The following is a 27,757-nucleotide window of genomic DNA, read 5'->3' on the forward strand; positions in this document are numbered from 1 at the left end:
TAGGCTTAGCTAAGGGCCTGGTAGATCCCTCCTTTCTCGCAGATGAATATTTTAAGGTCCAATAAAGAGGTAGTTGGCCACTTTGCATCTAAGAACATCAGCCTTCCCCAACCTACTGCCCTCCACATTTTTTAACATCAGCTCCAGTCATACCTGCATTGACTATGTTGACTAGGACTGGTGGGCATTGCAGTTTGAAACCTCTAGAGGGCACAAGGTAAGGAGAAGACGGACCACAGGATACTTGACAAAAGACACGCAGGGACTAGAAGTGTGGGTTATTTATTTTGCCATTCTCTTGTCCTGCCCTTCCTCCCAATGGGAGCATAGAGCAGTTGACAATGCAATATTGCATACAAAGCTGTGAACAGCAGTAACCATTTGTTAAAACCTCACATCCAAGCCAGATGGTAAAACAAAATATAAACATCAATAGTAGACGTGACAGTAGCAAAATCATAAAAAAGTCACATTCCAAAGGCCTGGGCAAATAGAAAGCATCTTAGGTAAGGTAAAGGTACCCCTGCCCGTACGGGCCAGTCGTGTCCGACTCTAGGGTTGCGTGCTCATCTCGCTCTAGAGGCCGTGAGCCGGCGCCGTCCGCAGACACTTCCGGGTCACGTGGCCAGTGTGACGAAGCTGCAGCTGGCGAGCCAGCACCAGCGCAGCACACGGAAACACCGTTTACCTTCCCGCTATAAAGCGGTACCTATTTATCTACTTGCACTTAAGGGTGCTTTCGAACTGCTAGGTGGGCAGGAGCTGGGACTGAAAGACGGGAGCTCACCCTGCCGTGGGGATTCGAACCGCTGACCATGCGATCGGCAAGCCCTAGGCGCTGAGGTTTTACCCACAGCGCCACCCGCGTCCCTATAGAAAGCATCTTACCTTGATCCTATTTATAGAGGACAGCCAAATGCCCTTTGGGAGGGAACTCCATAATCGAGTAGCCACAACTGAAAGTGCCCTCTCTCATGTTGCCAGCTGCTGAGCAGAAGCTGGAAGAACAAGTGGGGCATCTCTGGCAGGTCTATAGAGCTGAATAGTCCAGTTCTGAAGATGGCAGTCCATTATGTACCTGGGTCCCAAGTCGTTCAGTGTTTTATGTCGCCAGGTTGCAGCTGATTCAAGGACTATTTCAGGTGTGGGGAACATCCCCCCCCCCCCGATGTTTCTGAACAGCAGCTCCCATCAGCCCCAGCGTGTCCAAAGGCCAGGGAGGATGAGAGTTGCAGCTCAGCAACATCTGGAGGGCCCAAAGTTCCCCACACCTGAAATAGTCCTTGTGGTTGAGAAACATCTTTGGAGCAGCACCATCGAGTGAATTGCTTTTAATCCCCGTTCTGCCTCCACTGATTGCATACCTCCACACTTCCCTGTTTCCAGCCATGTGTTTCTTTGCACGTGAGGTTGTTTAGTTTCCTCAGCCAGGATTCTGTAAGCCAGAAGAAATCTGCCAAACGTTTCAGCTCCCCTGGTATTTGTGTTTGTTTGTGTTTCTGTAGAATTTGCAACTCTCCTTCCACAGTTCAACATGTCAGCCCTGGATACCTTTGTCCTCTGCACATAGAACTGATGCACTGTAGCAGAGCATGTGCTATGCATGCCACAGTTCGGTTCTTGGAGCGCATGAAGCTGCCCTGTGCTGAGTCAGACCAACAGTCTGTTCTGGCCTTGCATTTTCACAAGACGGCGCTCCCCAGAGTTTCAGACAGGGGCCTTTCCCAGCCCAAAGCCAGGGATTCAACCTGGGACCGTTTGCCACTGAGCTACAGCCCATGCCCTCAGCCAAAGAGCTGCTGCCAGTTGATTACAACTGCAGGCATGTGATGTGGAAGGATTTCCCCTCCTCTCTGTCATTCCTATTGTCGGGCAGATTCCTGGACCTGGGAAAGGCTGTGGCGGCTGCCTCTGAGCAGCATGTCCCTCAATCCTGTTAGGTTCATTAAAGGCCCTGTCAAGCTTTGCAGCATCTCGCTGAGGAGCCAATTAGTGGTTTACAGATCAGCAGTCTCTCATTAGGCAGTCCCCAGCAGAGCGCTGGTGGTTTTCTTTCTCATCAAGGCACGTTGCCAGGTGCCAGGCCCTCGATGCAGCCCCCTAGGAGTCGGGAGGCCCAGCCGAACCCTCGGCAGAGAATGTTTGGCTTTGTCCCAAGCCGTTCCAGCTGCTCTGACAAGTTGATTGCTGTGTGCTCTTTGAATCTCAGGCACTCTCAGCTGTTGGAGTTGGTTGCAGCTGCCCTCTTGGTATGTGAGCAGAAATGACCAGCTAATGGATTGATGTGTTTTGAAACAACACGATCACAGACTCCAGGGGAAAAGTGACAGGCTCCCCCCCCACACACACACTTTTTATCTTTTTCGTTTTTTCAAAAGCAGTTTTGCAAGAGTTGCTTTTAAAATTGTGGGCTTTCTGCGCTTAAAGAGTTTTCCGAACAAGGTTTTACACCTCGTTGATCAACTGCCGGAGTTTGTGGCTGGGTCTCTAGAATTTCATGCAGCAGGTTGAAACTTCTTTGGTTTGTTTCTTCCTGAAAATCACAAAGGAGGGAGCAGGAGGGAAATGGAGGACGCCATAGATTGGAAAGGGCAGAACTGGTATAATGCCACTCAACACTCTGGCAAACGGGTGGTTACTCATAGCTTGTGTAATTTTCATTTAACTGCACTGAGTGGGGCTGAATGATCTTGAATGCACCAAGTTAGAGGAGGCTGATCTAAAGTCTCTCAGTTGTGTCTTTTTTGTTTTCATAGTATTGAGTTGCTTGTTCACTACTTAAAGACCACAGCAATTAAGTGGTATATAAATTGTTGAAACAACAACAACACCACTTGTAAATAAGCCCACAAAAATTGCTAGCCTGCCCACCCCCCAAAAAAATACTAGCCTATTGTGGTCTGGCAGAGGATAACTGCCTCTTCTGTAGCAGTCAGTTACATCTCTATATTGGAGTTCTCCATCCCTCCTTCTCTGTTCCTCTCACTTGCCTGCATGGAATTCTCTGAACCATCTTGTGTGCCATTTCTTCTTGCCCGTTTCTACCAGACAAATCCTAGCCTTCATGTTTTACAGAGAGAAGTGTTAATTTTCATCAGTCGTTACTATTAAGGGATGGGGAACCTGTGGCCTTCCAGGTGTTGTTGGGCTCTTTAACTTCCATTGCTCCTGACCTTTGGTCATGCTGGCTGGGGCTGGTGGGAGTTGTAGCCCAACACCCCCTGAGGGCACCAGCTTCCTCATCCCTGTATTAAAACAGCCTGACTCGCTAGCGTCAGAGCCACCGCAAAAAAAGAGGTAGTTTTTGGCAAAACTTATGGGAGCAATAAGGAAACAAGAGGGAGGAAAAACTTCAGAAAAGATGGGGGAAATTCGTTGGCTATCTGAAATGTTATTGTACACATATAGGTTCACTAGCAGGTTTAACTTAAACCAAAAGTTAAAATTAATTTTAAAAGCTAACTGGGGAGTAATTATTAATTGGAGTAATGAAGGAGATGCAGTGTTATAAATTTAAAAAATATAAGAAACCGCAAAAGGAGTGGGGAGTCTAATAATAATAATAATAATAATATTAATAATAATAATAATAATAATAATAATAATAATAATAATAATAATTATTATTATTATTTATTATTTTTACCACACCCATCTGGCTAGGTTTCCCATTATATAATAATAATAATAATAATAATAATAATAATAATAATAATAATAGTGGCTGCAAGTGAAATTCTGTTCTCTGCTTCCTTCCCTTCATGTTCCCTTCTAACTATTGCCAGCCAATATCCTAGGATCCCAGTCATTTCCCTATTTCTGCTCTGGTTCAATCCAAAATTGTGCTGGGGCTGCAGGGGGCGGAGTTTGGACTTTGGTAAAGCATTGATTACAACCGTGAAAACTTGTGCCGTGTTTTGAAGGTGGAAATGGGTAAGTAAGGGGCTTTCCAGGGACTTGTACAGCTTCCCTATACTTCTAAATCTCCCCTTCCTCTTTCTGCAGATGCTGCATTCCTTGCTAGAGAGAAGGCGAGGGCAGATGCTGAATGTTATACTGCTTTGAAGATGGCAGAAGCCAACAAGGTTAGCTGTTCTTCCACACAGCTGGCATCCTCAGCTTGGGGTTGCAGGTTCCCAATGGCTCATACTCCTGCAGGGAAACAAACATGGTGCTGTCATGGTGCTTTGGACTACAGCTGCAATCAATCCCAGCTAGCACTGCCAGTGGCCAGGGATGTTGGGAGCTTGCTCTAATAACATCCCAAAGACATCCCCATATTGGCTACAGCTTCTGCAGATGCAAAGGCTGTGTGATTATGATTTGACATGGGTTTGTGGTCTCTTGGGCCTAGTTCTTACTCAGATTGCAACTGAGCTAAGTAAAGACTGAAGTGCTTTAACACAGAGATGGGGAACCTGAGGTCCTCCAGATGCTGTTTGACCACAACGCCCATCATCTCTGACCATTGACCATGCTGGCTGAAATCTAGCAGCTTCCTGGAGGCCATAGCTTCCTCATCGCTGCTCTAAAATGTCATGCCCTCCCTGCATCTCACTTAGCGGCCCGACCATCGAGGCGCACACAGTTCCTTTTTTTGTATCATTTTTCCATTGTTTCCAATCTGTCGTCAGCCACCTTGGAGATAATTTGATCCATAGGCAGAACCTAGGTCTCCCAAGTTCACCTCCACTGTCGGAGGCAGTATGCCTCTGAATATCAGTTGCTGGAAACTGCAGGAGGGGGAAGAGTGATTTTGGCGCTCAGGTTCTGCTTGTCCCACTGGGGCATCTGGTTTGTGAGAACAGGATGCTGGACAAGATGGGCTATTGGCCTGATCCAGCAGGGCTCTTTTGACGCTCTTGAATTTTAAAGGATCTCTCTAACCCTGGGCTCTTGATGCACTTTCTCTTCTTGCAGCTAAAACTGACTCCAGAATACTTGCAGCTCATGAAGTACAAAGCAATTGCCACCAACAGCAAGATCTACTTTGGCAAAGATATTCCAAACATGTTCATGGACCACGCTGGGACTCCCACAAAGTCTTCAGAAGGACCCACAGAGGAGCAGAGAGATGAAAACTGGCTAGGAGCAGGGGAGGGTTTGTGAATCTTGAGTCTGGCCAACAGGGCAGCCTGATCTTTGAATGAATGGAACTGACGCCTAGCGCCTCTCCTCAATGTGATTTCTTTCTCTCTTCTGGGATGTCGGAGAAGAGCCAGGCAAAGCTGTGCTTTTTTTAAAAAAAAAAAAAAAAGGTGTTTGGGGGGAGGCAGGCTGGTTTGTTGGAAGCACATAATGGGACAGCTTCCTGGCTTATTTCTCAGCAGTCAGATTCACTGTCATGTTTGTGCTCGTGTGGATGGAGAAAGCAACACTAAGAGGCTGCAGCATTTTCCTGATGGACTCTGCAGCCAATCAGTTTCATTGCAATTAAAGAAGGGGAGTCTTTTCTTGCTAGAAACAGTTCTTTCCTCTGGCAGTTGTGCACATGTTACAAGTCAAGTCCAACAGGTGGGTGATAAGCATCTTACCCAGCAAATTCAGCAATCGGAAGGAGTTTCTCTCTCTCTCTCTCTCTCTCTCTCTCTCTCTCTCTCTCTCTTACTGGTCTTTGAGTGCTTGATGTAGCCCAGACTTGATAATATGCACACCAGCTAGATACCAACTACATGTCCTTCCTGGATTATTAGGATTCATGAGCATGCTGTCCAACCGTTGGATTTTACCTGTAGCATATATGTTGACCCCATTCCACCCTCAAATAAAGGTGCTATGTTTTGAATTAAAACACACAGAGACACTACAAATTCTAGATTTTGGCTTGTGTTGTGGAGCATTGAATATCAGCACACTAAAGGGGTGTCCAAATGGTGCTTATTTCAGGATGCATCCATACAGTACGTCTGAACCCCACAGTCCGCCATCCTCTCCTGATGTGCTGATACGGACAATCACAGGGCCAGTGTTGGGTGGAATGCAGGCTTTGCCCCCACAGTAATGGTCTGTCTAAGTGCAGCGCTCGCAGGGGAATAAGTTACCTTTTCCAGGAATGTTACTTCTGCACGAGAGAGCATTGGTCAGCCAGGTGGTCACCCTGCATTCGCAAATTGACCCTGGCTTGCATCCCTCTTTCTAGACCATGCATGCAAAACTGGTCATCCATCAAGCCAAGCTCACCAGCCATGTAATCATGGCCTGCTAGATGTTTTACACACACACACACCAAGTTCCAACTAATTTACTAAGACCCTAGCAGGCCACCGTACATGGCCTGTGTTTCAGCTTGGCAAATCTCTAGTTGCACACCTGTGTTCTAGATTGTAAACCAGCAGTCAGATTCTCTGTTTCCCTCAGCTTCATGGGTGCAACTGTGCTAGTACAAATATTTCAGTGTCTTCCTAGAGGAAGGCTCATAGCAAAGGTTTCCAGCGGTGAATAGCATTACTTTGTACTCGTTCTGACCTCATTTTTAGCTCTTGCAGGGTTGCTTTTTGAAGTGATCCTTTGAGTGATGCTTTGGGGGAATTATTTTCGAATTGGCATCAATGCAGTTGTGGATTTTTGTCCTGGGGACAGCCCTGTGAGCTGCCTTCAACTTACGTAGTTGCATCCAAGTTCTTCCATTAGCAGTAAACTCTTCTTCAGATGATGCCCTTGGTTAGACTGTAAATGTCAGACCACTTCCTCTAAATTACTCCCATTAGTGTTTGTTCTAGAAATGGTTTGTTCCAAAGCAGCTGGCAGGCTTTGATTTAGAGGTGGGCTTTGCTTTGTTTCCCTGATAACTGTGCTATCTTACATTAGTCTGTGCTATAAGTGTGTTCAGTATGAGGACTGTAATGGGGAAACTCTGACCCTCCAGAACTGTTGAATTCCCAGTTCCCATCAGCCCCAGACAGTGTGACCAGAGGTCAACATCTAGTATCCCGTTGTTGTGTTGGGATACTCGGTGACGTCTGTTTTTCAGAGATCATATTAAGCATATGCACCTTGTAGACCTTGGATTCTATCCAGTGCTATTTCTACTCATAGTGGGCCCACTGAAATTACCATAACAGAGATAGCTAACTTAGGCGATTTTAATAGGTGTTCTCTTGAGTAGGTGTTAGTTGGACACAGCTCCTTATTATCAGCCCTCAATACAATGCCAATGGGTATAGTCAGAGTAAGAAGACCTGGAAGCCTATTACATAACCTTGATTAGTTACACACAAAATTGGCTGTGTAGTCAAGGCCTTCATTCTTGCAGTGTGTGAAACTTCTCTTTGACATGACAGATAAGTGGATTTTGGAGTTGTTGGTTTGTTACCAGGCCTGCCCAGTGACACCCTTGTCGACAGGTTCCTGGCTTTCAAAATACTCATTGTGTCTTATGGCTTGCAGCTCTGTGTTTTAAACATGGCATGGCCTCTTTCATAAATGGGGCTGAGATGCAAAGAAACACCTAGCTCTGGTCTCCAAAGTACTTATCGCTCCTCTATTTTTGCTTCCAACCATAGTCCCATTCTTCCATACCAGGTTAGTACAGAGCAACAGCTACATAAGGCATCATCTTGCTAAACTCTCCTCTATATCTGCCCCATAGTTGGGCGGGACATCACAATTATCCAGCTTCTGCTTCAAAACTTGTTTTGTTATGCATAGCAAGGGACAACCACAAAAGCTTTCTGCTTTGCTTCTTGCTATCTCTCTAGTTCTGATTCTGCAAATGCCCTGGAATAATTTTTGAATGAGGTGTTACAGATTTCTGGGACTAGGGCTGATGTGAATGCGCTTTTTAAAATTAGTGTGGTTGCCACAATTCCTGGCTTAATGGGATGCTTACCATAGGTCTGTCTAAAAGGGTGGTTTGGACAGTCTGATAGACTATACTGTGGTGTGCTGTGCTCTTGCAAGATGACTTTAGAAGTGAACAGCAACCACAGGCTACTTCTTCCTTTTGCTTCCTTAACTTGTCCTTTCAATATGCAAGTAGGACAGCATCCTGAAACTGCATTTTTGTAAAATGGGAACAATAAGTTGTGAGTGCAGTCCCCAAATGGGCTTAGAGAGTCCCAGACACTTAGCCAGATGTGCCTTAGATTTCTTTCTGATGGTTCCCACATTACAAACCACAGGTCTCCTTGGCTTCCCTCACCCCACTGCTTTCTTGTATGCATCTTCCACGTGCAAAATAGAGGTCTCTCCCCCCCCCCCCCCCAGTTCCTCTTGGAGTGAAAGGAGATCCAGATTATTGATGCTCCCAAGGTGTGTGTGTGGTCCACTCAAGATGAAAGGTACAGTCCTTGGGAACCTCTTTTAGTGTAACATTACAAACCTTTCTGATGGTGATGTATATTCAACACCTAACTTTGAAAACAGAAAAAGCTGTACTGTACTCTGTCCTCTGGTAACTCATATTAGGCTTAGTTTCCATTGAGGTAGTAGAACCTGCATTGGGGCTTCATGTTGTAGGTCTGGCTCATATGATTGCTACTCCATATAAAAACAAATCCTTCCGTGCCCACCTAGCATGTCTAGGGGGATGTGAAGTTGACATTCTTTTCCTTGACATGCTATTCTTCTAAGTGCAGGTTTAAATTTTAATGGAGGAGCAAGCATGTGATCCCTCACCTACAGTCTCAAGTGGTACATTCCAGGCAAACATTGACCACGTCTGTGAAACTTTGGCCATTGTTACCCAGCCCTGTTTTGAACTTTAGTGGGTTTGTGCTGAGTATCGCAGGCGCTAAGGGAGAAGCTGACCTATGTGATATGCAAGTATTTCTTAAGCAAATACTTGAAAGATTGTGGTGTTCTGTTTAGCAAGCCCCACATGTCCATTAGAGCAGTGTTTCCCAACCTTGTGCCTCCAGATGTTTTTGGCCTACAACTCCCATCATCCCTGACCACTGGTCTTGCTAGCTAGGGATGATGGGAGTTGTAGGCCAAAAACATCTGGAGGCACAAGGTTGGGAAACACTGCATTAGAGGACCACATACTAAGGCACAGTATTGGGGATTGAAAACTACATTATCTTGAGTTCATGCTGCTTGCTTGGGACAGGAAAGCTGTTCTGTTGGAATCACTGAAAATTACAGCAGTGATTTGAAAATTGTAGCGTCTTTTAATGTCCATAAGGTGATTTTACCAACCACTGGACACCTTAATAAATAACTTGATGTATGTCCGTCCATGCTTCTTGTAACATGAGAAACAAGAAATTGAGTCTGATTGTCATATGAACTTGCAGTGTATGTCTTGATTCCCTTTCCCTCAAAGCACGTTTCTTTCTCACACTTAACCTGAGCATCAGGAGGTACTGATTAACTTCTTAATATGTGAAGCAACCTTGATATCGGGGGGGGGGGGGTGTTGTTAATGTATCTGTGATTCATCCATGTTTTTTAAATATTAAACATGGATGGCAGAAGACAAACTTTCACAATGAAATTTGTTAGAAGGTACGAGAGAGAAGAAAGGGGGACCTTTGCTAATAAATAAACCTATTTCTGTCTAATGATTTGCTTTGCTGCCTTCTCTTTTTTCTCCCTGCACCCCAGCATGATCCACCAGCCAGGCAAAATGCATCATCTAGCCTCCAAGCTGAAGCTAGGAATTGTTTTTGTGGCACACACCTGAGCTGATAATGTCAAACCTATCTATTTTCCTTTTGCATCAGAGTACTAAGTGAGCATCCAAAATCCAGAATGAGTTAAGCTTAAACATCTGCTCCAGTCTTGTTTTTGGATTGGTTACTTTATTGCTGAACTTGAGTGGCTATTTGTCTATGACGTGAATATGCTAGAATCTACCTGATGCTACATGTCAGTTTCATCAGGAAGTTACTAAGGGATGGTTTCAAAAGCGCTAAAGTGGAATAGGTAGACACTGAAGTGTGTATGTAGCTCTTTTCACATCATCCTTGCAGTAAAATTCCTGTCTAGTATTGTGTCAGATGCTGGAATAGAAAAAGACATAATTCCCCCCCCCCCCCCCCCCGGCTTTCATACTATCACACTTCGCAGATAGTATTATGCATGTAAAAGAATGTAAAAATTAAGTGGGAAAATGTTTATATTAGACTTGTGGGATGCAAGTCCTGATTTTTTTTTAAATTTTTGGTCCTGCTGAAAGGGTGGGGGATATTTTCTTACACAAGCTTTTTTTAACTAGCAAAAACTAAATTCCAGCAAAGCCAAAGTGTATTATATGACTTCTTTTATATGACTCTGATGTAAAAAGATTGATTAGAATAACTAAGTCTTTTGATTCTTTTTATATATAGAGAGAAGTTCTCTAAAGAAAACTTAAAACCACTATTCAGTAAAGAGCAGCAAATATTAATGTGAATAAAGAATTAAGGTGTAAATTTCTCCAGATAAAACAATTATATTCTTTCCCACCTGTTAGGTACCGGAAATGCAATTTAACAATTTTTGTTGTTGTTTTAAGTGTGATCGCTGCTTCGTTAAAATGAGATAGATGCCTTTTCTGAAATGCTCTTTGGGCTCTTAGGAAATAACTTTTTTATAATTCCTTTTTGTATGTGCATTGAACAAAGTAACACTGAATATATTTTCCTCCTTTTTCCTGTGTGCAAGCTTTGCAAAGAGGATGTGAATTCTTAAAACAGATTTTCTTAATGAGGGGGAAATGGTGAATATCACTGTCTTGGCCATCATCCGTTCAAATATGCTGCTGTCGTTTCTGACTCTCTTGGAATGTTTTCAATAGCAATTGTGTATCAGATTAAAACCAGCCTGTACGTTTCAATATTGTAATGAATAAAATGTTCTTCACTTTTAAGATTAGTGTCAATGGAATGGGCAGATCCGTTGTGTGTGGAGGGGGATCAGTGCGCATTCTGCTGAGGTTTGAATTATTTATATAAGGGATATCGAAATATTTGCATAACTTAGGAGCTAGGCATTTTTCCCCATGTCTTCCATGAACACGGTCTTAACATTAAGTCTGTAAGTGATTGTGGAGGCCAATTCTGGATCCACACGTCCTTCCACAGTGGGGACATTGGTTTCTGGGCAGGAGTTGATCACAGTGATGGTTTGCCAAGTGTGCCTTCCTCTTAGCACGTTTCTCCCTTTTGTCCTGAGTTCGAGCGTCTTCAAAGTCCATGACACCTTTGGTAAAGGCTGTTCTCTAATTGGAGCTCTCACAAGACAGTGTTTCCCAATTGTTGGTGTTCATATTACATTTTTTTTTTAGATTTGCCTTGAGAGAATCTTTAAACCTCTTTTGTTGACCACCAACATTAGGCTTTCCATTTTTAAGTTTGGAATAGAGTAGTTGCTTTGGAAGATGATAATCTGGCACCCACACAACATGACCAGTCCAACGAAGTTGATGTTGAAGAATCATTGTTTGTTGATCTTTGCTTCTTCCAATTGCCTTCCCCCTTTCTTCCTGAGCTTGAGCGTCTTCAAAGTCCATGACACCTTTGGTAAAGGCTGTTCTTCAACTGGAACACTCACAGGCCAGTGTTTCCCAATTGTCAGTGTTTATCTGAGAGTCGTACAGTCGTACCTTGGTTGCCAAATGCCTTGGAACTCGTACGTTTCAGCTCCTGAACGATCGAAAACCAGAAGTGAGTGTTCCGGTTTTTAAATGATTTTCAGAAGCCGAACGTCCGGTGTGGCTTCTGCGGTTTCCAATTGGCTGCTGGTCGTCTTCTTACCAGTCCTGCTGTCCAAGACCAGCCATGAGCCTATATAGGTTTCTATAGAGGGCAATCTCTCTCTGACTTTTCAAAAGTTAGAAGGTTCTTGTAATCGTATATTACAATTACTAAGAGGTGGTATTAACTGGGATCACTTGTATCTTCTTCTTGGACCGGGTCCTCCTTTGGGCCACATAGGATCTCTGCATATTGTGCATACCTATAAATCTGCCACTGACACACACACACATACCCAAAGACAACCCCTTGAGGTTGGAGCCAGCTCATTAGCAATGGAACGAGGAGTGCCAACTGAGGGGAAATGGAGAGGGTGTTGGAATGGAGTATCCTGGTGAGGTTTCATGAAAAGAATAATTGAGAGGGGATGGAATGGAGTATCCTGGTGAGGATTCATGAAAAGAATAATGGAGAGGGGATGGAATGGAGTATCCTGGTGAGGTTTCATGAAAAGAATAATGGAGAGGGGATGGAATGGAGTATCCTGGTGAGGATTCATGAAAAGAATAATGGAGAGGGGATGGAATGGAGTATCCTGGTGAGGATTCATGAAAAGAATAATGGAGAGGGGGTGGAATGGAGTATCCTGGTGGGGTTTCATGAGAAGAAGAATGAAGAGGGGATGGAATGGAGTATCCTGGTGGGAGGGTTTCATCCCTGGACAGTGGTATTCCTACTAGCTGGTGCGATGCAGATTTTCACAACAGCCCTGTGAGGGGGTTCAGAAACAGCTGCCAGTGCGTGCACGGCGCTGCAGGTAACGAATTCCAAAGATTCCTTCCTTTGGAGTTCTGTTCTGGACTGATCCATGACGCCTCTGGAATTCCTGCTCGAAAAAACACCCCCTCCTCTTGGGAAGCATTCACTGCTGCGATCACAGCGCCAGCGGCGCCTCCCGCGCATGCGCTGAGAGAGAAAAGCTTCCCCTCCGCTTCCCTTCCCCCGCAGCGGCTTTTCCCTCCGCCGCCCTGAGCTGCGGGTCCCCGACCTCTCCAAAATGGCCGAGGGCCGAGCCCAGCCCGCAGGCCTGAGCCCGCCTCCTCCGAGCCCCACCTCCGACTCTCATTGGCCAGCCGAGCAGGGCTTGGAATGGCGATTGGCTGCCTACGAGACGGCTGCGTGTGTGGCGGAAGCCCGGCCCAAGATCCGCGGCGCGGCTGGGGAATGTGGAGAGCCGGGATGGCTGCCGGGGAAGGCCTGGGACCGGCGCTCAGGGCAGTCCAGGAGCGGGTGCAGCAGGCGGCGGCCAGCAGGCCCAAGGTGCGAGGCGGGAGGGCGGGGAGCGCGGCGGCGGCCGGCCGGGCGGTTCCTGCTCTGGAGGCGGCGGGTGGGAGAGACCTGGCGTGGCCTGCGGATCGCTGCTCGCTGCTGCTGTTATTAATAGCCTGTGTATCTTTTAACGTGAATAACTTATTACCGGATTTGCCCCCCCCCCTTTTTTAGGAGCATAGCCAGCTGCCTTATACCAAATCAGAATTTGGGTCCACCTAACCTAGTGTTTCCTGCACTGACTGGCAGCAGCAGGCCCCCTCCCTTGCGCAGGGCCTTTTCAGCAAAGGCATACATAGAGGGGGGACGCCTGGGGGTAGCACACAGGGAACGGGAAGGCATGCAGGGAGGTCGTGGATATCATGCACGATGAATGTTGATTGTGATCTAGAAAAAGAGGGGTGGTTGGCTTCATATTTTTCTGTTGCAACAGAGTTCCCTCCCCTCCTAGCAAGGAGGCAAGAGAGACCCAGAACCAAGAAGAAATATCTCTTTTAAGAGATAGGTTTTGGCGTGGAGAAGGAGGACAGTCCCTTCTACAAACAGTCAGAAATTACATCCCACCTAAGGTGGGGTTACTGTGGCTCAGGCAGGCCAAGGTGTGATATTCCTGAGGATTTAGCAAGTTTCTCATAGTTCCAGACACAGTTTACACAAAATATTAGCATTTGATAAGACAATCAGGATGCCTGTCAGTGCAGAACATCCCTCAATGCAGAGCATCTGGGCAAACAATGACAATTAATGCAAAGGAGGTTCATAGATATAGGAGAGGGATCCCTTCAGGAATTTCTTCTGATTGCTATCTGAGTTCTCAGGCAAGGAGGATTAAGGAGGCAGAGGAAATATTTAGGAGTCCCAAGATGACTTTTGGATTGCTGTCCTGTACTATTTTACACATGTGGTTTATATACCTATGTATGTATGTTTACCTTGTGCAATTATCAAAATTTATTCTATATTTGAGACAGTAGAATTACTACAACAATTATGTTCTCCATCAGGTGTCAGATTGATCCCCCTTGGAAGTGATGGTTGAACTCTTAAGCAAAAACACCTGCAAATGACACATCTGGTAGCCAAATCTGCTCTGGCAGTGTTACGTTAATGTCTGGCAATTTTATGCTGTGAATCATAGACTCACGCTGCAGGCTCATAGAAGAATTCCTTGCTTTTTGCCCTCTGTTGTTCCTTGTGAAGACCTTTGACCATAGACAGTGAATTGAATGGAATTGATTGACTGGCAGCAGCACTCCACATTCCTTGCCCCGCCTGGAGATGCTGGGGAATGAGCCCAGGGGCTTTGCAGGTGAAAAAGCTGCCCTGCCATTGAGCTGCTGTGTCCCCTATAGAGTCCTGCTAAAGTGGTGGGATGCAGAGGAGAGGACAGGACTCCTGTACCTTTCAGTAGATGTGCAGAAGAGGGACTTGATGCATAGCAAGCTATACCTGCTAAATTCCCTCTTATACACAGCTGCTCAGTGTGCAGGAGCCCTGACCTGTTCTGTATCTGCCCTCATCCCAGAAATTCCTATAAGCAATTAAGTAGGGATTAATCCTACTTAATCCTGGGACGCAGGTGGCGCTGTGGGTTAAAGCCTCAGCGCCTAGGACTTGCCGATCGAAAGGTCGGCGGTTCGAATCCCTGCGGCGGGGTGCGCTCCCGCTGCTCGGTCCCAGCGCCTGCCAACCTAGCAGTTCGAAAGCACCTCCGGGTGCAAGTAGATAAATAGGGACCGCTTACCAGCGGGAAGGTAAACGGCGTTTCCGTGTGCGGCTCTGGCTCGCCAGAGCAGCGATGTCACGCTGGCCACGTGACCCGGAAGTGTCTCCGGACAGCGCTGGCCCCTGGCCTCTTGAGTGAGATGGGCGCACAACCCCAGAGTCTGTCAAGACTGGCCCGTACGGGCAGGGGTACCTTTACCTTTACCTAGGGATTAATCACCACTGAATACAGTTGGACTTACTTCCAGGTAACTGTGGATGGGGCTGCTGTATGTTCACAAAGCAAGACTCGGGATCTCTTTGAATCATTAAGTCAGAGCCAACATGCCTTAAGAACCGTGAAAAGTAAATGCTGTTAAGTTCAGTGGGGCCTCCCAGGGCAGCAGCTATGGGATTGCATTCAAAGTACTCTAATGGAATTTATTACAAATAAAATAATTGAAGTCGGAAGCCCAGCTTAGGGCAGATTCACAAATGGATGTGTTGTTGCCGGTTGCTGATGTTGTGGATGTTCATTTGGCTTGTTTTAAGCTTTGTGTTGCGTTGTCATAGTCAATACTTATTGCATTTCATACTCATTTAGCCTCATTTTAAAACATTTTTCCTCCCTCTCACTTCAGTATTCAATGAAGTGAACTATTAATCCATGGAAGCTTATGCTATAACGTGTCTGTTAATTTTTAGGAACCTTTGTGTTTTCCCCACGTTAACTCAAAACAGAACATGTGAACTTGTCTCCATTAAAAAACAAAGTTCAAGATCGATATGAGATAACATGAAATCTCTTATCAGTGCCTGTTGGCCTGTGATAAATAGTTCCCATGTTCCAGTCACAGAGTTGAGAGCATCCCCATGTGCACTTGGCCACTGACCATTTCTTTCTTTGCAAATACAGGGATTGCCTGCTATACAGCCTCGCCTTGTAGCTGTCAGTAAAACGAAGCCAGCGGAAATGGTGATTGAGGCCTACAACCATGGGCAGCGCAGCTTTGGAGAAAACTACGTGAGTGTCCTCTCTGTTTTCGCATTGTTTGGGTTTCAGGACCAGAAGGAAATAAGGCCCGCATCACCCTGGAGAAGTGTGGCATAGCTGGGGAGTAAACGTTACAGAGACAACTTAAGTGGCTTTAAAAGATTCGCAAATGGAGAGAAGGCTGCTGCTCTCAGGTCACGCTTTCAGGCTTCTCATAGGCCTCAGGTTGGCCGCTCTGAGAGCAGGGTGCTGGGCTAAGTGGTCTGATCCATCAGACTCTTCATACATGGGGAAATAATTGCACTAATGTTGGATACAGGGGCATCAATGTGGTTTGAAGCAGTTTCTTGGACAGAATAACTGTGGGAGCAGTTGGCAATCTGACGCATGACTTTGTACTCAAGAATAGTCTCTATTAGCAGTTTTACAAATGGATATTGCCTCTCTTGTAAAACGCTGCGCATTAACCCTTTTGCCTTCTGTTGAGGCATAATTGGAACTCAGTGTCTTAATGCCATGCACATTTGCTTGTAATGTTCACCCATGGTTTGACATCTCTTCCTTCCTCCTTCCTCCCTAACTCCTTTGCAGCTTGGAAGGACTTCTGCTAAGATTAGTTTTACTTTTAAAAAAAAAAACTTGGCTTAGTGTTAATGTTTGAACTGGGAATCCTTCTTTAAGATTAACTCTGGTGAGTTTTATAGCAAATCAGCCTCCAGCCTTTGATTATGAAACTGTCATTGTTTTAAACCAGGAGCCCTTGTTTGAATGCACCACTGAGTCATCATTCTTTTACTGTGAAACTAAGCGTGGCAAAAGTCTTCCTCCTGGTCACAGGGGAGGAGGATAGGGGAGGAATGTTGTCCTTAGTCCATGTTGCATTAAACCAAGGATGGAGAAGCTGTGGCTGTCCAGATGCTGTTGGACTACAACTCCCATTTTCCTGGACTAGTGGCCATGTTGACTAGGACTAATGGAGTCCAGCAGTATGTGGACAGCTGTCTCTTTCCCACCTCTGCAATAAACCATGGTGTTTAGCATTGCATGTGAACAGAGGCACTTGTAAGTCAAGGTGGTTGAGTTAGAGGTAAGGCAAAGCAAGCCTGGCAAAATTTAATCCATGTCTTAACTTTCTACAGGTCCAAGAACTTCTAGAAAAGGCATCAGACTCCAGAGTAAGTTCATTTTGTGTGCTAGATAAAATCCTCATTCTGTCAAGTTGGCAGAGGCTTGTTTCAGAAAATTGACTAGTAAGCTCATGTTCAGAGAAGAATCTCTGTTTGCCTTTCTGTAGCTGTTCAGTTCTTTATGTATAAATAGCAGATAATCTTGGCCAAGATGCTTCTTTTTGTTGCGGAACCCCAGTCATTTGAAATAATTTTCAAGCACAGATGGCAGCCTATATGCTGAATCTGTCCCAGCAGAGGTTATTTACACTGACAGCAAACTGCTACTAAGTGTGTTAACTGCCATCAAAATAATTTTAACATTTGAGGGACCTTGGATGAGATTTGCCCCTCTCTTCTTACACAGGGACCATCCTTTGTCTTTATTATGAGCCACTTTATGACGGCTTTTTGCCTTGAAAATTGAGTTATAAATAAATAAAAGTGAAATCATCCTTCACTTGCAAGTGTTCTATGGATGCCTAGCATGAAAATGAATTTCAAATTCTACTCACTTGCTTCTGTTCTCAGATTCTTTCTTCGTGTCCAGAGATTAAATGGCATTTCATAGGCCACCTACAGAAAAACAATGTCAACAAACTCATTGGTAATAATAATTTCTTTTTGTGCTCACTTTTGGGGTGGGGGGGGGGCAGGGAGACAACAATAAATCCTTTGTGTACTTTGGGAGGAGGGTTGTAATGTGCTCACTTCAGTGAATGCACTACTGTTACCAGCTCTGACTTAAGGAGATCCTGATTTTGAGATGCAGTTAATTTGCACAGTGCAGGACACAGAACCAGTGATTTCTCCAAAAATTGAAATTGGGGCTTGGAGGGATTTATTTTTCCCAGGACTTAGGGGCTGCTGCTGTTAGCAAGCATGGACTTGGACTATGTGGCATGCTATTATTATTATTGTTTTAATTAAGTTTCACAGTCATGGCCATTTCATAAGATTTAGCTTAGTTTTCAGTAGGTCAGCTGTACTTGCATCCTCCTGAGTTGTAATTTTACACAACTCTGTTAATGGATCTGAATGCAATGTGGTAATCTTCAATGGTGTCTCGTATGTCTGGTCCTTCAATTGATAAACCTATTTAGTTAATTCATAAGATCAGGCAGAAGGTGACTGAGAGACCAGCTTCTATTTTTGCTATTTTTTTTGCTTTTTGTATGTGCCGTGGGCAAAGGCCCCTTTTCTCCTGCTTGGCTTAGGACAAGACGGTTTCTGTTCTCTCTTCCCCGTTCTAAGATGTTGTTTTGCATTATACATTTTGAAAACATTAGTTAAGAGGTGATTAATAATCTAGAAACCGGAAAGGAGCAAAAGGCCTTGTTGTTCAACCAGTCATCCAAAAGCAGGGCCAGCTGTCTCCCTTCACCAGTGTTGGGATACTGCCTGATATAGCTTTATGGTGCAGGGAGCATTCTGCTACTCAGGTAGAGAACGTACAGTTTATGCGAGGGTCCCTAACTTGGCAGTACAGCTCATACTGTGCACTCTGAAATTGAATGAAACTGGGATGCTTTCTGCAATGGATATTTGCTCAGATTCTTCTTTAAACGTCGTCTAGCGGTACCTAACCTATTTATGCTGGAAACGGTGGATTCCCTAAAACTGGCGGACAGAGTGAACGGGTCTTGGCAGAAGAAGGGGTCTTTGGAGAAGCTAAAGATCATGGTGCAAGTGAACACCAGTGGGGAAGACAGTAAGTAGATTTGATGTTGTTCTCCCCTCTCACATGCCAAAGGTTCAGGCTTGCATTTCAGCCTTCTTTTAAAGACCAGCACTTTCTTTGTATGATCCTCCTTCATGCGCACACAAGTATGACATGTGAATGCGTGGAAGGGTGATGTTGGGCTCTTTGAGGCTTCTGCGTGCCTTGCAGGACATCCGGAAAAGGAATCCTGTGCACAGGCAGCTGAATGCACTTGGCTCTTGGAGCAGTTGGGATCCCTGATTCTTCCTAGCAAGGCTGCCTTCACCACTGGGAGGCAGCAAGGTATAGTGTGTACCTCTGGTTGCGAATGGGATCCGTTCCGGAGGCCCGTTCGCAACATGAAAAGCACGCAACCCGAAGTGCCGTATCTGCACAGGTGCACGGCGCAATTTAGCGCTTGCACGCAAGTGGCGAAACCTGGAAGTAACCCTTTCCAGTACTTCCGGGTTGTCACGGGACACAACCTGAAAAAACGTAACATGAAGCAAACGTAACATGAGGTATGACTGTATAGAGTTGGACTAAAACAGAGGAGACACAGGTGCAAATTCACCATGAAGCTGCTTGAATGACCAACAAGCCAATCGGTTTTTCTGAGCCTAACCTACCTCATAGGGTGGTTGTAAGGACAGAAGGGTCAGGGAGGAAGAACTATATATACATCACCTGAGTTCCTTGGAGGAACAGAGGGTTGGATTGAACTTTGGAGGAACCTTGTATTGATTCACACCCTTGGTGTATCTAGCTCAGTATCGCCCCTGCCACAGTGATCCATGCAACGGTCACCTCCAGGCTTGACTACTGTAATTGGCTCTCCGTGGGGCTGCCCTTGAAGCTGTCCCAGAAACTCCAGCGGGTGCAGAATGCTGCAGCGAGGCTCCTCACGGGGTCTCTGCCATGGGAGCATATTCACCCAGTGCTTTTCCAGCTGCACTGGCTCCCGGTGGAGTACAGGGTCAGATTTAAGGTGCTGCTTTTGACCTTTAAAGCCCTCCACGGCCTAGGACCCTCGTACCTACGGGACCGTCTCTCCCGGTATGCCCCACGGAGAGCCTCAAGGTCCATAAATAGCAACACCCTGGTGGTCCCGGGCCCTAAGGAAGTTAGATTGGCTTCAACCAGAGCCAGGGCCTTTTCAACACTGGCTCCGGACTGGTGGAATGCTCTGCCACATGAGACCAGGGCCCTGCAGGATCTGATTTCTTTCCACAGGGCCTGTAAGACAGAGTTGTTCCGCCTGGCCTTTGGCTTGGAGCCAATTTGATTCCCTCCCTCTCTTTCTTTTTTCTTTTCCTTTCTCCTCCTGTGATGAGGCTACATTTTAATATTTTAATGTTTCAATATTTTAATGTTGTATTTTAATGTTGTTTTTAAGTTGTTTTCATTCAGCTTGTTTTTATTATTGCTTGTTAGCCGCCCTGAGCCTGGCCTTGGCTGGGGAGGGCAGGGTAAAAATAAAAATTATTATTATTATTATTATTATTATTATTATTATTATTATTATTATTATTATTATTAATGACTGGCAGTGGCTTTCAAGGATTACAGACAGAGGATATTCCCAGCCCTGCTTGGAGATGCCAGGGGCTGAACCAGGGACCTTCTGCATGCCAAGCAGAGGCACTGCCACTGAGCCATGGTCCTCCCCCAGAGATTGCAATAAAAATGCAATGTATAACAAGGCAGGATAGCTCAGTTGGTAGAGCATGGGACTCTTAATCTCGGGGTTGTGGGTTCGAGCCCCATATTGTGCAGAACATTCCTGCATTGCAGGGGGTTGGACTAGATGACTCTCGTGGTCCCTCCCAACTCTTAAAATGCTATGATTAACAAATAAGCTTTTCTTTTTAAAGGTAAACATGGGCTGCCGCCTGGAGAAACAGTAACAACAGTGGCCCACATCCTCCAGAAGTGTCCCAGCCTGGAATTTGTGGGCTTAATGACAATTGGCAGTTTTGGGCATGACCTCAGTAAGGGGCCCAACCCTGACTTCCAGGTATTCCTGATCTGGGGGGAAATACTCATATGCAAAGCTTGTCTTTTAAGGAAGGAGAGGGCCAAGTTCAATTGCATTGTCTTCCCTCCCCTGCAGATGTTGATATCCTTGCGTGAGGAGTTGTGCGACAAGCTCAATCTCCCCATTGAAAAAGTTGAGCTGAGCATGGGGATGTCTACAGACTTCCAGCATGCAGTAAGTCAGTCTATTGCCTTTTATTTTCTCTTTGTCTGCAGTTTCTAATCATGGGGTGCCTCAGGGTTCTGTCCTCTCCCCCATGCTTTTCAACATTTACATGCAGCCGCTGGGAGAGATCATCAGGAGGTTTGGGCTGGGTGTTCATCAGTATGCAGATGATACCCAGCTCTACCTCTCTTTTAAATCAGAACCAGTGAGGGCAGTGAAGGTCCTGTGTGAGTGCCTGGAGGTGGTTGGAGGGTGGATGGCAGCTAACAGATTGAGGTTGAATCCTGACAAGACAGAAGTACTGTTTCTGGGGGACAGGAGGCGGGCAGGTGTGGAGGATTCCCTGGTCCTGAATGGGGTAATTGTGACCCTGAAGGACCAGGTGCGCAGCCTGGGAGTCATTTTGGACTCACAGCTGTCCATGGAGGCACAGGTCAAATCTGTGTCCAGGACAGCTGTTTACCAGCTCCATCTGGTACGTAGGCTGAGACCCTATCTGCCTGCGGACTGTCTTGCCAGAGTGGTGCATGCTCTGGTTATCTCCCGCTTGGACTACTGCAATGCACTCTACGTGGGGCTACCTTTGAAGGTGACTCGGAAACTACAACTAATCCAGAATGCGGCAGCTAGACTGGTGACTGGGAGCGGCCGCCGAGACCATATAACACCGGTCTTGAAAGACCTACATTGGCTCCCAGTATGTTTCCGAGCACAATTCAAAGTGTTGGTGCTGACCTTTAAAGCCCTAAACGGCCTCGGCCCAGTATACCTGAAGGAGCATCTCCACCCCCATCATTCTGCCCAGACGCTGAGGTCCAGCGTCGAGGGCCTTCTGGCGGTTCCCTCATTGCGAGAAGCGAAGCTACAGGGAACCAGGCAGAGGGCCTTCTCGGTAGTGGCGCCCACCCTGTGGAACGCCCTTCCAGCAGATGTCAAAGCGATAAACACCTACCTTACATTCAGAAGACATCTTAAGGCAGCCCTGTTCAGGGAAGTTTTTAACGTGTGATATTTTACTGTATTTTTGGTTTTTATGGAAGCCGCCCAGAGTGGCTGGGGAGGCCCAGCCAGATGGGCGGGGTATAAATAATAAATTATTATTATTATTATTATTATTATTATTATTAGGCCTTTCTCCTTCCACTTCTTCCTCTCTCCCTCCCTCCTAGCAGAGTGTCTGGCCCTCTGAGTGAGCAACCAAGCTCATGCTGGAACATTTGAGTAAATCTTGGTTTTCCCATGTGGACAGCTTCCCTGCTTCTCATAGGCAGCGTCATAAACCCATGGACTTGGCAGTGAGCCCCATTAAGTTCAATAGGACGTAACGTCTGAGTAGACATAGTCAGGGTTGCACTGATAAGTATGCTGCACGTGTCTCTCTTTGCCATCATTTCTCTTCCATTGCTCTCCCTTGCCGGGCTTCTGTTTTCTCACCAGACCCAACAGAAGCTGCTACTTCTTGTATTTAAATCCCTTCATCCAATGAAAGGTTCTTCTCTCTTCATTTTGTTCTCTTTATCTGCTCTCATGATCTCCACTGTGCTTTTACTTTTGTCCTGGCTAAGCTTCACCTATTTCACACTTCCGAGTCTTTGAGTGTTTACACACCATACATTCAGCACCTAACCTTGCCATCAGGAATCCTGGAAACTGTAGTTTACCTCATAGCAGAGCCCCCATTCCCTACACCCATAACAAACTACAGTTCCCAGGATTCTTTGGGGGAACCAGGTGCTTTCAATGTATGGTGTGCAGACAGCCTTTCTTTCCCACTGTCCCTTTCTCTGGGATGCTCTGCCTCCCAATTTTTCCCACTTCTTCCTCCTTGCAGTTGGCTTGAACTCTTACCTTTTCTTCCAAGCCTTTGACATCTCCTCCTTTCCCCATCTTCGCCTTGTGTCCTTCCTCCCCATTTATTTACAACATTTCTCCCTTCTTTTTTCATGGCAAGATCTGTTCCTTCTTAGCAAAACTATTGGATTGTACCCACTGTATTATCACAGATGCTTGTTTTTGCAGTTCACAAAAGTGTGAATTTGTTGTAAATATTAAGATTATACCAGCAATAATGAGTCTTTTTGTAAAAAAAAAAAAAAGATTAAAATCAAGTCTTACTGACTAGTGATTTAAATCAAAATAAATCCACCCTGGATACACTACAAAGATTCCAGGGACTAGAAAGGGAAACAGAAGCAGGAAAAAGGCACTAAGGGAGGGGGGAAACAGCAGCTCTTTAGGACCCCACAGAGTATCTTCACGTGTTATTTCTCCCCATGCAACATCCAGCTCCAAAAGGAGCCAATATCCTGCCATCAACCCATTATGTCCAATTCCAATTAAACTTTTTATTGCACCAGCCATAGGCCATGGCATCATTCAGAAGGAGAACAAAAAGAAAAAAACAAGAAAAAAGAACAACAATAACCATAAAAATCATCAGGCACAGGCATACAATAAAATCATGGTCACGGCTACTAAAACTATTTGTTGCATTAAATAGAATAGAATAGCAGAAGATTCTCAGGTAAGGTGTGCCAAATTAAATATCCGAATCCCCTTTGCAGTTGATCGCTATTTTGTCTAGTTCCTTCATCCTGATCTTCTTAGCTGCCAGCGCATAGAGTGCTACTTTATAAGTAAGAAAGTCGTTGGTGTCGCTCAGCAGCCGTTTCACCCTTTCCACCCTATTCAGATGTGCTCCATTCGTAAACGGGTTTTATAAATCGGTCTCTTGGGTCTATATATACATATATGAATGAAAAATACTCTGGAACAGGGACTACATAATCGCATGAGCACTGTTCCAGAGTATTTTTCATTCTCATGTATATTATATCTACCTGAAAAAAGAACGGTTAATGAAGAAATTACATATCTTTCTACTTATGAGTGTTGAACTAATTGGCTGATGAAGAATTCAGTGAAACAGTAGTTGTTATCCGGAAACGCTGTTCAGCAGAGTTCAGAGTTGGACATCAGAATTGGACATTTGCTGATTATACAAAGCTTCACAGCTTGCTCTCCGCCGGGTAAAGTCTGGCACCGTGATTCATTTAAGGACTTTCAGACACTTCAGTTTGTTAGTTTTGATGTTTTGAATTATTCCATAAAGTTTTTCACATTGTAATTGTTTCTGGCCATCGTGTTGCTTTTGATATTGCTTACTCATATTTTGCAATACAGGGGTTGGTTTGTTTACTAATTTACAAATGGGACAGCCAAGGCCTTTCATATCAAAGTTCCAGCTTCCAAAGCACCCGTGATCTTTCTCCTGCTTTTTTTTTTTGCTGCTTTGCAGATTGAAGTTGGGTCGACAAATGTTCGGATCGGAAGCACCATCTTCGGAGAGCGAGACTACCCCAACAAACCTTCCAGCGACAAAGCCCCGAGGGAGATTAAAGGCCAGCTGGAGAACTTGACAGTGAAGGAGCACTAACAGGAGAAGGTCCTAGCGATTCCTTCCATGGAGGGAGGGGAATCCTTTCTGATAGACCTTACTATGCACTTGACTTTCCCTTTGGGCTGACAGCTGTGGGACACCATCAGGTAATCAGAGGGTGTCGCAGGCACTTCGTCACATGTAATTTTAATATTGTATATCCATAGAGATTGAATTTTTCTAAAAAAAACCAGCAAATGGAGCACCAGTGATTGACAAGTGACTTTTGGTACCTTAGCTGAAGTGACTTTAGATAGCTGCTCTGGATAACCAGCTGACTTAAGCCCTACTAGGTCTGGGCAGGAAACATTTCCAGCTGTGAACATTACACATTTCTAATCGGAAACTTGGTTTCCCTGAGGTGGAAACCCCTCTTTGCGGGGGTGCCATGGCCATGCTCCATTGACTAAGCCCCCCTCCACCATCCCACTGACATGCTTTATGGGTAAACTGCTGTGTTGTGTACCACCACGCATCCTATCAGAGGTCAAGGTCTTAGACCCTTTAATGACACTAAAAAGCACCTGTTCAGCATGGGCGGTTTGCTGCTTGTTACACTGTGGAAAGAGATGAGTCAGGGTGCACTTGCAAGCTTAAGCGACTGGCAGCTTTTGAGCCACAGGTTGGGAAGATTTCTCTTTTTTTAGGTTGTATTCATCCTCCGAAGACTGCTGCTACGAGTTTTGATAGTCGACTGCATATCGCTTTCTCTCACACATTATAAAATGTCCCTTCCCCCCGCCCCTCTCCTCTGGAAAATTGATGGTTGGAGTAGCTCTGCTAGGTAAAAGCAGTATGTTCTGCTAGCCAAAGCCGGGAAATTCCCTGACTCTGCTGCTGACTTGCTGTGTGATCTTGGCCAAGTCACTTAACCATACTGTGCCTGTGTCCCCTATATGAGAAAAACGGGGCTGACCTACCTCACGTGGGAGACCGAGAGGCTGTTGTGCCTGGAAAGTTCCTTGAAATGCCCCCCCCCTTCCCACACTCCCTAAACCCCACCTGCCCTGGAGGAAAGGCAATACTGCAGAGTAGAGCAGTCTCGGACAGAAGGCCAAACTCAACCTTAACTCCAGGCAGACATTCACACACTCGTCTGGGCGTGGGTGTGGCTGGACAGCTTGAGCAGCGAGCCTGCAAGTAGCACATGTGTGAAGACACGGTTACCCTGGGCAAATGGTGAACTCCCAAATTTTAATGCAAAGCATCTTTATCTCAGATGCTGGGTCCCAAGTGGCAGAAAGTAATGAATTGTTTCCCCACTATACATATCTTAAGGTTCATTTAAAGCAGCCATCACTCTTGCTTCACTAACACCTCATCTAAGTATTCATCTCTCCTCTGCAGCATCCCCAATCGGTGAAAATGTTTACAGTGAAATCTTGTTTTGTAACTCACATGTTGACAATCTACTTCAAGGCCCAGTCTGCTGCTACAAATGACTTTAGTCCCCAGTAGAAATATACCCTCCCCCCGGTCCTCTTTTCCCTAATAGCTTGGGAGTTTGGTGTGTCTTTGGGTTACTCCAGCAGCGTGTCTTTGGCTCAGGTACCATAGTTCAGTGCTAGGACACATGCTTGGCATGCAGAAGGTGCCAGGTTAAAGCCTTGGCGTTTCCAGTTAAAGCAAAAGCAAGTTATGGATGGATAGCATACCTGAGACCCTTGGGAGCTGCTGCCAATCTTGGCTCCAGTGGGCTAGCTGAACCAGTGGTGTCACCTAATATAAGCCAGTTTCCTATGCTCCTAGCAGTGGGACTTGGTTTTTCTCGCCCTGGACACTGAATGTAACTGCAAAGAACAAACACCCAGCCCACTTAGTGTCCCACTACATAGGTGCAGTGCTAAATGCAGCCCAAACCTCTTCCCTCCCGCCCCGAGCTCCGCAGTGCAGTGTTTTCATGTGTGTTAAGAAATAAAACCAGTTGTGGATCAAAATACTGTACCATCTGTGCCAGTTACTAAGCTATTAAAGATGTTATTTTTTCTTCTTCTTTTGTTCTTGGTGTTGTGAATTGCAAAAGGGGGAAGGAAAGAACAGTGCCGGTGGGTTTGTGCTTGGCTGCTCAGATTTTATTGCCCTTTGAAGGCCAAGAAGCTCTTGTTCTGGAGGGATGGCGGGTGTCCAGCTCAAAATATGTAGCTGTTCTAAAACGGACCACCCTGCTCTGGTCTGAATGCTCTCCAGGCTGCTTTTGCACTGGACCCTGGGGAACCCATCTTGCAGCAGGACCCAGTTCATTTGGTCTGGCGAGGAGGGGCAGAAGGCTCTAGTGGTCAGCAGCCGGCCTTAGAAGTTGCCCGATTACACCAGGCCCATGAAGAAGAGAGGGTTGCGTAAGAGAGAAAGGGTTCTGCTCTCAAATGAGGTCATGTGCAGTAAGGAGAGTGCAAAGCATTGTGGGAGGGGAAGTGGTGGGGTGCACTTTGGAGAAAGCAGTCTGGTGGGGGTGAGTGTACATCGGCTTCCCGTCTTCAGTGTTGCTGAAATAAGAAGAATGACACACTTGTACAACACGAGAACGGGCCTTTGCTGCAGTGGCTCCCTGTCTGTGGAATGCTCTCCCCAGGGAAGTTTGCCTGGCGCCTTCATTATATACCTTTAGGCAGTAGGCAAAAGTGTTCCTTTTAAACCAGGCCTTTGGCTGATTTGATTGACATCCTATGCCCTTTTAAAATGTGGGGGGTTTGGGGGGGGTATTGGGTTGTTGCTCTTTTTTATTATATATTTTGTGGTTTTATTTTTTTATTTTTGTTCTGTAAACTGCTCTGAGACCTCTGGGTATAGGGTGGTATATACCGTATTTTTTGCCCCATAGGGCGCACCTAGTTTTTTTGGGGGGGAAATAAAGAAAAAAAAATATTCCCCCCCCCCAGGTGCGGGGCTGGGGCGGGGGAAGCCCGAGCTTACCCCAACCCCAGCCCCCAGAACAGGCTGCTATCCGCATGGCTTCGGGGTGCAGGCAGCTCTCCTATGGCTTGCGGATAGCTTCCTGAAGCCTGGAGAGTGAGAGGGGTAGGTGCGCACCGACCCCCCTCGCTCTCCAGGCTTCAGCGAATGCCTGCATTCGCCCCATAGGACACACACACATTTCCCCTTCATTTTGGGAGGGGAAAAAGTGCGTCCTATAGGGCGAAAAATACGGCAAATTCAAATAAGAATATTGCAAACAGCCTGGGTGTTGTTAGTGCCAGGGTAGCTCTCTCCAACAAGCTTAGGTTGATGGGAGTTGTGGTCCAGCAAAATCCAGAGGGCACTCCGTTGGCTCCCTCTGTATTAGCGGAAAAGCATAGAAATAAGGGTACATCTTTTGCTAGCCTATGCCTGTTTGTATGGTGTCCCACCACCTCAGTCCTGAACACGTTCAAACAAGAAATACACAGTTTGTGTGCGTAAAGCCTAATAATCTTAAGAAGGTGGCTAGCTTGTTACCCTCCAGATGTTCCTGGACCACAGCTTCCATCTCCCCTGACAATTTGTCATGTTGACTACAGCCAAAGGCAGAGTCCAACAACATCTGGATAACTACAGAGTAGCCACCCCGTCTTGTCAGACTTTCAGGGAGTAGGACAGAGCCGCTCATAAACTGGGCACTAGGTGGC

General features: G+C 45.8%; 2 protein-coding genes and 1 long non-coding RNA gene across 6 annotated transcripts in view; all 3 read left to right on the plus strand.

Annotated features, from left to right (window-relative positions):
* LOC310832220 overlaps positions 1 to 10,792 on the plus strand; it is a 91,810-nt gene extending 81,018 nt beyond the window's left edge. The window contains exon 2 of the long non-coding RNA XR_014558164.1: positions 8,954 to 10,792. This is a non-coding gene — a long non-coding RNA (uncharacterized lncRNA). The remainder of the gene's footprint in view (positions 1 to 8,953) is intronic.
* Positions 1 to 10,792, plus strand: part of ERLIN2 (ER lipid raft associated 2) — a 28,971-nt gene extending 18,179 nt beyond the window's left edge. For 2 of the 3 annotated variants that reach the window (XM_083713781.1, XM_083713782.1), the window contains exons 11-12: positions 4,006 to 4,085; positions 4,921 to 10,792. In XM_083713781.1, coding sequence (XP_083569907.1) covers positions 4,006 to 4,085; positions 4,921 to 5,109 — 269 coding nt within the window. In that variant the 3' untranslated portion in view covers positions 5,110 to 10,792. The remainder of the gene's footprint in view (positions 1 to 4,005; positions 4,086 to 4,920) is intronic. The other variant, XR_014558145.1, reaches the window with a different exon arrangement.
* Positions 10,793 to 12,774: 1,982 nt separating this feature from the next.
* Positions 12,775 to 26,145, plus strand: PLPBP (pyridoxal phosphate binding protein). 2 transcript variants are annotated; one of them, XM_083713792.1, is made up of 8 exons: positions 12,775 to 12,938; positions 15,568 to 15,675; positions 16,785 to 16,820; positions 17,343 to 17,418; positions 18,388 to 18,522; positions 20,388 to 20,530; positions 20,627 to 20,725; positions 24,015 to 26,145. In XM_083713792.1, exons 1-8 carry the CDS (start codon positions 12,843 to 12,845, stop codon positions 24,150 to 24,152), a joined length of 831 nt encoding a protein of 276 aa, XP_083569918.1. In that variant the 5' UTR covers positions 12,775 to 12,842; the 3' UTR covers positions 24,153 to 26,145. The 2 variants fall into 2 exon arrangements, with proteins under 2 accessions (XP_083569918.1, XP_083569919.1); XM_083713793.1 differs by lacking the exon at positions 24,015 to 26,145 and adding an exon at positions 21,845 to 21,955 and having other exon boundaries at positions 12,794 to 12,938; positions 20,627 to 20,780.
* Positions 26,146 to 27,757: the final 1,612 nt, after the last annotated feature.

Source organism: Podarcis gaigeae, assembly GCF_964106915.1.
Source record: "Podarcis gaigeae genome assembly, chromosome: 15".
NCBI classification, from domain to species: domain Eukaryota; kingdom Metazoa; phylum Chordata; class Lepidosauria; order Squamata; family Lacertidae; genus Podarcis; species Podarcis gaigeae.